This window comes from Pecten maximus, chromosome 5 (genome assembly GCF_902652985.1).
Source record: "Pecten maximus chromosome 5, xPecMax1.1, whole genome shotgun sequence".
Taxonomy (NCBI): Eukaryota; Metazoa; Mollusca; class Bivalvia; order Pectinida; family Pectinidae; genus Pecten; species Pecten maximus.
The window spans coordinates 2,751,640-2,762,713 of NC_047019.1; the positions used below are offsets into that span (position 1 = coordinate 2,751,640).

General features: G+C 34.1%; 1 protein-coding gene across 1 annotated transcript in view; it reads right to left on the reverse strand.

Moving 5' to 3' along the window:
- Nucleotides 1-3,822: 3,822 nt before the first annotated feature.
- Nucleotides 3,823-11,074, reverse strand: part of LOC117326853 (baculoviral IAP repeat-containing protein 2-like) — a 15,549-nt gene continuing 8,297 nt past the window's right edge. Inside the window, exons 2-9 of the mRNA XM_033883634.1 lie at nt 8,897-9,063; nt 8,355-8,487; nt 7,751-7,878; nt 7,507-7,564; nt 6,760-6,830; nt 6,555-6,636; nt 4,343-4,399; nt 3,823-3,924 (exon numbers count right to left, since the gene is read on the reverse strand). Of these exons, the coding sequence (XP_033739525.1) occupies nt 3,887-3,924; nt 4,343-4,399; nt 6,555-6,636; nt 6,760-6,830; nt 7,507-7,564; nt 7,751-7,878; nt 8,355-8,487; nt 8,897-9,063 (734 nt within the window). The 3' untranslated portion in view covers nt 3,823-3,886. The remainder of the gene's footprint in view (nt 3,925-4,342; nt 4,400-6,554; nt 6,637-6,759; nt 6,831-7,506; nt 7,565-7,750; nt 7,879-8,354; nt 8,488-8,896; nt 9,064-11,074) is intronic.

Consider the following 11,074-nt stretch of genomic DNA (forward strand, 5'->3'; position numbering starts at 1 on the left):
ACTGAATGACCGGTGTTACTATAACAAGTGGAAGCTTACCCTTTATAAATGAATTTAGAATTCTGTAATATTACAAGTGTATGTACAAGTATTGTTTTGAGTGTTTTCCTCCGACAGCAAGGCCCCTTGCGCGTTGGATATTGTTGATATAGCTTGTTTTGTAATTACTGTGAATTAAATCACTGTACAATTAATCATTTGTGGTTATACAAACAAGTATGTTTTAGAAAATGACTATATACAGAAGATCGAGTTTGAATACAATTAAAAAAACATATCTGCTTTCGTCATTTCCTGTGGTTAACGGAATTCAATTGCATCAGTCGTATTCAAAACAGTCCTATCCCACAAATAACATAATGTATATCGTTGTGTTCTTCACAGTGTGTATAATCCAACTCTTTCCTAACAATTAATGGATATCTTATATACAGAAAAAGGATGGTTACAGTTACGAAGAAGGTATGTTTTCGTTATTTTCTGATATTTTTGTGCTATTTTGTATACAGTGCTTATTTTAAATCGGTCATGTACATGTGTTCTGAGTAACCGATATTGAGAATGTGGTCTACTAATCGAAATTCAACTACGAATTGATAGTGATTAATGTGAAATCAAAGCAAATATATACCGGAGGGAAATATGACACTTTAATATCATTCTTGATTGATATATAATGATATACTAATCTTTATAGATTTTCTAGAATATTCTCCTAGATTGGAATATCATAAGATTTGTTTACTAGGAATACGGGCACTCCTTTACACAACATTACGCAAACCGGAATCAGCAGTTATATACTTACAAATGACAATACTTCTTACGTGCATAAAGTTATGTGAGAAGAGTAATTTTACTTATTGATCAAAACGCTTTTTTTCGTTATGATGATTGGATAATTGTCTTACTGATTTACAACATGCTGAACTTTCTTTAAACATAGATACACCAGAACTTAAGTTAACAATCATTTATGTATATATGATCACCACGATTATGATGTGTAATTGTTTGATAAATTGATTGTATTATGTTGGCAGTTTTATCACGAGAAGAAGTAACTTTAAGACTAGATACAAAACAAGTGTAGATAACTGCGTTGTGTTGATGAAAAGTATATAAAACAAAAGTGTGTTTGGTGATGATCGTAGAAAACAGGGATGTGTTTAAATAATAAGTGTAGTGAACAGGGGTGTGTTTAGATAAAACGTGTAGAGAACAGGGGTATTTTAATATAAAAAGTGTAGATAACAAGGGTGTGATTAGATAATAAGTGTAGAGAACAGGGGTGTGTTTAGATAATACGTGTAGAGAACAGGGATGTGTTTAAATAATAAGTGTAGAGAACAGGAGTTTGTTTAAATAATAAGTGTAGATAACGGGGGATGTGTTTAGATAATACATGTAAAGAACAGGGTCATCTTTAGAAAATAAGTGTAGAAAACTTTGGTGTGTTTGGATAATAAGTGTAGATAAGAAGGGTGTGTTTACATAATACGTGTAGTGAACAGTGACAGATAATAAGTTTAGTGAACAGGGTCATCTTTAGAAAATAAGTGTAGAAAACTTTGGTGAGTTTGGATAATAAGTGTAGATAAGAGGGGTGTGTTTAGATAATAAGTGTAGAGAACAGGAGTGTTTAGAATTAAGTGTAAAGAACAGGGATGTGATTAGATAATACGTGTAGAGAACAGGAATGTGTTTATATAATAAGTATAGAGATCAGCATCGTGTTTAGATAATACGTGTAGAGATCAGCATCGTGTTTAGATAATACGTGTAGAGATCAGCATCGTGTTTAGATAATACGTGTAGAGATCAGCATCGTGTTTAGATAAGACGTGTAGAGATCAGCATCGTGTTTAGATAATACGTGTGAAGAACAGGGGTGTGTTTATAACTGAGAGGATAGAACTTGGGTGTGTTAAGATAAAATGTGTAGAGAACATGGGTGAGTTTAGATAATAAGCGTAGAAAACTTGAGTGTGTTAAGTTACTAAGTGAAGAGGACAGGGTGTGTTTAGGTAATAGGTTTAGAGAACAGAGGTGTGTTTATAACTGAGAGGATAGAACTTGGGTGTGTTAAGATAAAATGTGTAGAGAACATGGGTGGGTTTAGATAATAAGTTTAGAGAACAGGGGTGTGTTTAGATAATAGGTTTAGAGAACAGGGGTGTGTTTGGATAAAAAGTGTAAAGAACTGGATCTTGTTAGGTTATCCGTGTAGAGAGCAGGGGTGTGTTTAGATAATAAGTGTAGAGAACAGGAGTGTTTAGAATTAAGAGTAAAAAACAGGGATGTGTTTAGATAATACGTGTAGAGAACAGGGATGTGTTTAAATAATACGTGTAGAGAACATGAGTGTGTTTATAACTGAGAGGATAGAACTTGGGTGTGTTAAGATAAAATGTGTAGAGAACATGGGTGAGTTTAGATAAAATGTGTAGAGAACAGGGGTATGTTTAGATAATAAGTGTTAAAAACTTGGGTGGGTTTATATACTAAGTGTAGAGAACAGGGGTGTGTTTGGATAAAAAGTGTAAAGAACTGGATCTTGTTAGGTAATCCGTGTAGAGAGCAGGGGTGTGTTTAGATAATAAGTTTAGAGAACAGGAGTGTTTAGAATTAAGAGTAAAAAACAGGGATGTGTTTAGATAATACGTGTAGAGAACAGGGATGTGTTTAAATAATACGTGTAGAGAACATGAGTGTGTTTATAACTGAGAGGATAGAACTTGGGTGTGTTAAGATAAAATGTGTAGAGAACATGGGTGAGTTTAGATAAAATGTGTAGAGAACAGGGGTATGTTTAGAAAATAAGTGTTAAAAACTTGGGTGTGTTTATATACTAAGTGTAGAGAACAGGGGTGTGTTTAGATAATAAGTGTAGAAAACAGAGGTGTGTTTAGATAAAAAGTGTAGAGAACAGGGGTCGTGTTTAGATTATACGTGTAGGGAACAGAAGTGTGTTCATATAATACGTGTAGAGAACAGGTGTGTGTTTCGAAAATAAATGTAGAAATTAACACGGACTTTTAAAACGTATATGGCCAGTTGCTATTTCTTGACCCATACACACATTCCACATAAGCTGAGATAAACACAAACAAAAACCACTAAAATAGGTTGATAATGTTATGGTATTTATCTATTTTTCGTTTTGTTAGATATTTCTTATTTCAGGAAATCCGTTCGCTTAATTTTAGGAGTATGAAGTAAAATTCATGTCCGTTTTCTTGGATATTTGACCGGCTCTTAGACAGAATCATTTCATGATCTCATTGGTGAAATTTGCAAAGAAACTATTTTTTTTTTATAAACAGTGTATGGCGTATCGCAAATGGCGATACTCGATGACATGATGTTGTTAGTTTAAGCCCCTACCGATGAATGCGTCCGTCCGTCCGTCTGTCTGTCTGTCTGTCTGTCTGCCTGTCTGTCTGTCTGTCTGTCTGTCCGCACTTTTCTTAGCCCTACTTTAGGGTTTTGTTGGTCGACAGTGATATGTTTCTTATGTATGAATATTTTAGCGGGGCCGGAATGGGAACGAGCTTGTAGAGGTATATATTTTAATCTTTTAATTTTTTTTTTTTTTGAACCAACAGAGAAAATTCCACACTTAACAACAGTTGACGCCCTCTATCAGAAATTCCTTTGCATCTTCTCATTCATGCCGATGTCCTTAACCTTACCGACCAAAAAGAAAACCACATTTTTGCTGGGATTTTTTCTTTCTTTTTTTCGTTCATTTTATTGGTTTCGTTGTAACGTCGATACTGTTTGATGTTAGCTGCTTTTAGTCAAAACGATGAAGCATAGTAGATGACAACAAACATACTTTTATTTCAGATTATGTCACAAAAGAGTTGTAAGTCTGTTGTATTTAATGTGGCGGGTTGAGTTTGACCCTCACGTAGTCTTCTGTAAAAAAAAAAGACAAGATACACAATAATTAACTGGAGTAATTTATATTATATTTACCATGAGAGATATGCACATAGTCAAATAATGCAGTGGTGTTGACGTAGCTATATTAATTTCCATTCCATAGACATATTATACAGACACAAAGAATACTCACATCGACATAAACACGTACACATACACCTGTGACGAGCTCGTTACCATTTCGCAATATACATTTCTTATAATATTTATCTGGGTGTTCAGATATAAAAATAAGTTAAATTCAGGTAAGAGGAATGCAATTTATATACTTGTAGAAGTCATATAAAAACCTAGTCTGTAATATAAGAAAACCACACTTGTAATTTGTAATTACGTTGCTGTGATATTTATTCTCAAATTTATTCAAACAATGTAATACTCAATAACGTACGGAGGTTGATTTCCTGGTCATTTTCGGTCCAGGTATTTCCAGGGGGAGGTATGGAATCTAAAAATTAAACAATCATTATAGAAATTAAGACATTTGATGTCCATATATATTATCGAATTAATTCTGATATTCGACAATAAAACTTACTTTATACATTTTATATACACTATTCAAAGCTTCTGAAAAGATAAGTAAAAATGAAGATATCAAAAACTGAAAAAGTAATAAAAAAGGCAATCTGGAACATATTATATATCTAGATATGTGTTACTATGTTATATATCAAAACATGAGCACAATGTATCATATGCACTATTTGTTGCTGATCTGAAGATAAAGATTTAAATTTCTTGTCGTAGTTGTTCTGTGATGAATGTAGATCTACTCAAGCGCTGAAAACTTATTTAGTGAGTTTATTAATTTCAAATGACTTAAGCATTTTGTGAATATTTAATAACTGAGTTTTATCATATTAGTACTTGGTGAAAACAGTGCTAGATACGGGAATCCGGGATTTCAAATATTTTAAAGTTTTAAGATATTTGACCCATGTGACATTGATTTTAAGTCAAGATCAGTCACTTGGTAAAAGCAACAATTCAAACAATCTGATTTCAGATTAAGCCTTGTTTATAACCGGTTGATAAAGTAAATGGAAATTTGGCAGAACCGGTTTGAAACTGAAACTAGCTTTTAGAGATAAAACTTCCCCATTGATAAATAGCTAGCCAGCATAGGAGGAAACAATTGTGAGCAAATGGACATCTAAAATCACAAACAATGATCTCTAGGCTAGCATATATACACTACTTTTCTATTCTATCTAATATTTATGGGCGACAGCATAAGTTTACACACACACTTCAGATCCCATGGTTGCTAGACAAAAGACAACTCTGTCTCACACGGGTTAGAGAAGTACTGCTGACCCTTGCTATGCCGTCACGATGATGAATCGTAGACCTGGAATCTTGATATTGTTTCCATGACGCCATATAATTGTCATGAATGGAGAATCAATCGTTTTAACCTGAGGATTTGTAGTTTTTGGCAAACGATATTAATTCTAACGAGAATTCGTTTATTTGTAAGCATGTGGCAAATATCGGCAAATATCGGTCTATTTTCTGTACATGCATATCTCAACTGTATGGTAAGAATTCCAGTTATTCAAGACCACCTTATAGACCTAGGAAACATTATATTAGTCTACGTTAAACACAGAATTGATGAAATAACTAATGTTTTCTAAAATATACCAATACTTTAATTTTAACCGTTATAATCTACTTCCTATCAATATCTAAACAGACAACATTGATCATACCGGGTGTTATCAAAGCCGTAACGCTTCACTTCCTATGACTATCAAAAAAGACAACATTGATCATACCGGGTGTTATCAAAGCCGTAACGCTTCACTTCCTTTGACTAAACAGACAACATTGATCATACCGGGTGTTATCAAAGCCGTAACGCTTCACTTCCTTTGACTAAACAGACAAAATTGATAATACCGGGTGTTATCAAAGCCGGAACGCTTCACTTCCTATAAATATCTAAACAGACAACATTGATCATACTGGGTGTTATCAAAGCCGGAACGCTTCACTTCCTATAAATATCTAAACAGACAACATTGATCATACCGGGTGTTATCAAAGCCGGAACGCTTCACTTCCTATGACTATCAAAAAAGACAACATTGATCATACCGGGTGTTATCAAAGCCGGAACGCTTGACTGTCATGTAGAGTGCGTCTGTTAATAATACGATAAGAAGAAAATGAAAAATGATTTCCACTTGGAATTGAAAATATTTAATACATTAAGATGTAATGTGGAAGTAGTTGTCACATGACTTGCTACAACTCTTACAGGATTGTGCTAGTAACAAATGTATGCATGCCATACTACTAAACATAATTCTATTTCCATTTGGTTTATGCAAATAGTAACTAATTGTTGTGACTAGTTTATTTACGTTTATCATCATTTGTTTTTAAAGAAAATTGTGCCACCTTTCAAATTAAAGTTTTAGTTTTATTTTACACGGACGATACTAATTACAACACTAGTCTTGGATTGATAATTCTAGGTATCCACCTCAGACAGGGCTTAATTTTGTATCATAACTTTAAGTCCAGATAATGTTATGTAAAGAGTTTTATGTATTACACAAGAGCAAATTGACTCATTCGGCTACACTCACCTCCGTCATCAAGCGCCTGGACGAGTGGGGCTGCTGGGGTGAGAGAAGTAGGCGGGACGGGCACTTGTGGTTCACTTCCAGTCTGATGAAAAGACAAAAAAAAAGAGGATAAGTATGTACAAACATTGTCATTTGAAACGCCGGTTTCCCCGAAAAAAACAACTAAATTGATAATGTGCATGACATGTTAATGTATTATACTAACATTCACATCACCAGGTTCCAACGTCCTCCTACCGCCGTCGCCATTGTGTCTTTGGGTAAAATCCCTCTGACCTACGGATACATAATATTACAAACAAATGTGGAACATTTAATTACAGCACTTTTAGAAAACACCCATTGTCTGACAATTGAGAAGATACTGCAATAATATAACAACACACTGTTGTTCTTAGATCATAGAATTATAGTCCATATTATCAATACATGATAATTACCTATAACAAAAACATAGTTACATCAAAAGTTCAGTTAAAGTACGTGTTCTACATGTCCTACATTATATTTGTTCTTCCCTTGTATGGTTTGTACGGTCTTATATAATTAAGCATATATCTCATGTGCTTGAATATATTATAATTGACCTGTTGGAGTGCTACAGTGGAGCAGTAGCAGGTCGCATCGAAATCAACAAGATAATAAATAAATATAATAATTAGGCAAAACCCTTGATTTTAAAGATACCAAAGTGTAAATAGAGGAGAGTAAAAGTGTAATAATCTACTTCCAGGTGATATACGAGATCATTTTATTAGAATTAATGATTACATTTTTCATAGGTGAGCATTGTATAAAGCGTATAAAGTTACGGCGGAAAAGGACAATGCTTCATTTAATTTTTTCATAACTTAAGCTATAACTGAAAACAATGTGAAAATATTATCATTCATATCACTGTTGGATAAATGCGAATTTTTTAACACCGAGCTTAATATCTCATTTTACTTACGTTCGTTGAAGTGTGGTTCTACTGATGGAACGACGGGTCGCGGTAGTATTTTTCCAGACTAAAGAAAAATATATACCTTAAATCTACTACATATGTTAAATGTAACTTACGTAATAAGAATGAGAACAACATATCTTTACATAATATGCCAACATGAGTTCAAATATGTTTTTATTAGATTTAGCTTTGAAATCTCAATTAAAGCACTGATGTAATTATTGTAAAATAATAATTTAATCCTCACGCCTTTCATTTTCAACACAAAATTGCAAAACGGAAACCATCGGGCATGTTCTACCCAGGGATCATCTGCAGGTTCCCAGTCTCTAAGGCTTCTATCACAGTAGTGACACCTAACAGTGTTACCCACTCCTACAGGAATAAAGATTAAAAATAACATGTTATGCGATTTCATAATTAGCTACATTGAAAATATAAAGAATCGGTCAAATACAATGTACATATTTGTTTAACAGAGCAAATCCAATGACGTCACTCTTTTATAGTTACTTTGAAAATTGTGTTCTTAAATTGTCTATTTTCAATAAAAGTATCAGGCTGGACAATGTAAGATTAAAAATATCTAGGCCCTCATGATACCTTAAATCCACAGATATTTTTACTATAGAATTTAAATTTTCATCAGCTAGTAGTTTATATGATTATAGCCGAAATTCCCTTTAGTACAAAAACGTTTTATGGGCTAGAAATAGGATATCCTCATAAGACCCTTGACGATGAAACTAAACCCAATAAAACAAGATATTCAAATCTGCAAATACCAGGGTTATAACAGATTTGTATAAAAAAATCATGATATATACACAAATTTTCCAATAAACATTTACCTGCATAAAAGAAACCAGCCGCTGCGGGTTGATCATTAGACTGGATTACAATATTTCTGGGCCAATTCTCGTGTCGAAATGTCCTACGTCTTTTATAGACTTGTGTATAGGCGGGATGTTTTGGCGTGTAAATCTGTATTACATTTAATCACATGAGTTATTACGTACGCTTCTTTCGTGCTCAAACAAAAAACAGATTGAGAAGGGTATCATCAACATATTTCCCGTACCAGGACTATCTTATAAATGCTTACCATATATATATATCAGCAGTAAAGAACGACTTTGTTCACTGATATCATTAAAATCTAACCGAGCGTAGATTTTGACAAGATGATGGCAATATGAACGAATGTAATGAGGAAATCACAATATCTTATAAACGAACTTAATACGCGGACGAACAGACAGAAAAATCACTGTGCAGCTCCATTTACTAAGACGGCTGAGAATAATCTCGGTTTTGTTTGTCAACAATTGCATTCACTGCTGAATAAGAACGGCTTGTTTCTATTTTTCAACATATTTACAAGATACCTCACCTCTGCCCATTGTGCCTTAATGTTGTTGATGTAATCTTGACCTTTCTGGTCTTTAAGGTATTGACATTCAGGACTATGACGGGCGTGCTCTACCCAGGGGTCCTCATCGGGATTCCATTCTGCAAGCTCGATGCCACAACAGAAACATCTTACGATATCTTCTGATCCTAGAAACGGAAAAACTGAACACTTTATGGCACGTGTTTATTATTTACCAAAACATCGTTATACCAGGAGTTAATATGAATACCGGTACTGAAGGTTGGAACTGATATAGACTTAACTCATTTTCATTGGCCAGTAGTCGAACATTGGTGACAGAAGTTTGGTTAAATTTAATTCAAAGTTTTCATAATTAAATCACCATGTTGACCAAACAGTATTCAAATCTATTTCCTTGCTATCTATGTTGGAAAAGGAACAAAACTCTAAAATCTAATCACTCTAATATATGACAAAGATCACAATCACAGATATTTTCTTTAAAATACAACAAACTTTAAGTCTGTGTTGGTCAAACAAAAGCTTAAGCTGCCAATTTTTAAAGATGAATGTCTAATGATAAGGATAGACGCGGGATCGTATGACCCGCTTAGGACAATTGACTAATCAGGGGGCCCCTTGATCAATAACGTCAAGGGACATAACTCCCGTGAAATAAATTGACAGTGACTTAATTATTAAAAGGGGGCTAAACCTTAGGTAACGTAAAGGAATAAAAATGTAAAATATGAAATAACTCTTGTATAGTTGTTTTTATGCATAAATTCAGCAAAATACTTTGCTGCCTTATATATTAGACTAAAGTAAAGAATATCCAAACGAGAAAAAAATGGTCAATATCACCAGTCATACATAACTGAAAATATAATGGGGAACATTAGTGTATGTTAATTTTGGTCGTTCAAATTGATTTGGCGTATATTGCAAAGCCAGCAAAGGGGGGTGCGTGCATGTATGCGTGTGCGATAAATGTGTGGCCTGCATACCGGGATGCACGTAATTATCTGTCAAAGGCCGAATTGATAAGACTTAGGCACATAGACACCTCTATTTGCATACCGACACGGTTATTAGACATAAATGACCACTACAAAGTCCGGCTTGCATATGTATGTAAGGTACTATTGGCTGAAAACATGCTTAGCAGGCTTAACGTGGCCTAGCCAACGAAACTTACATGGGAGTTTGTTTCATTAACACTCATAATCCAAATGAGAAATACAGGCCCTCTGGGTTAATTGTGCATCCCGCAAGATGATAACAGTTACGAAGTATACACGTATTGTTTTCGGTTAATTAGCCTGGTAAGCTAATTTGATAGTTTGCATGTGGTATTGGTAGTCTCTGTATCCCTACGTTTACAAATAGGCATTTTAGTTCAAACATGTACATACGCAAGATTATAGCACCCTTTTTGTGTAAAAAAAACCCCAAAATGTATGGCTTTGGGGGGATGTGCTACAATATCAATTCTTAATTCTTTTAAGAAGGCTAAACATAAACATGCTGATAATAATATCTTAGAAATTATATATGAAAACTTACAATTTTGAATACAGTAGAAACTGTCCCCAAAGTATCCCATAGGATATGATGGGGGAGGGGCATTATTTAAACTAAATAACCAGATACTAAGAGAGTATCACATAGCATATTCTCGCTAGCCAATGAGTGACGATCCCCTTTCAAAGATGTTTTTAACTCATGGATATTCATTGCAATTTGTAGTATTAAACGAGCGCAAGTGCACAAATTGCCATCTATTAAAGAAAGCATATTTTGTTGATAAAATACATAGAAGGGTGGGAAGTACAGAACACAATGCATCTAGCCATTGACAATATGGTTGGGAAGATACCTTCTTAGCCTCGGGCTATTTAGTTTACAAAATGTTCCTCCTCCATCATATCTTATGTGATAATTGGAGCAGGGGACCATTCTTATACACTAAGCCCTCTGCTGACGAGAGTATCACATAGCAAGTTTAAAACACTATCAACAAAATAAAACAACAATGTTATCAACTTCAACATTTTAATAAACTGAAAATCATTTCTGTGGAAATTAACAATCTGACATCTGAGCTATTCGGTGACTTGGTTTACACGTAACCATCAGCGTCTATCTTATCACAACAATGTCTCATCCATGTCATTACCGTAACACAAGACAATG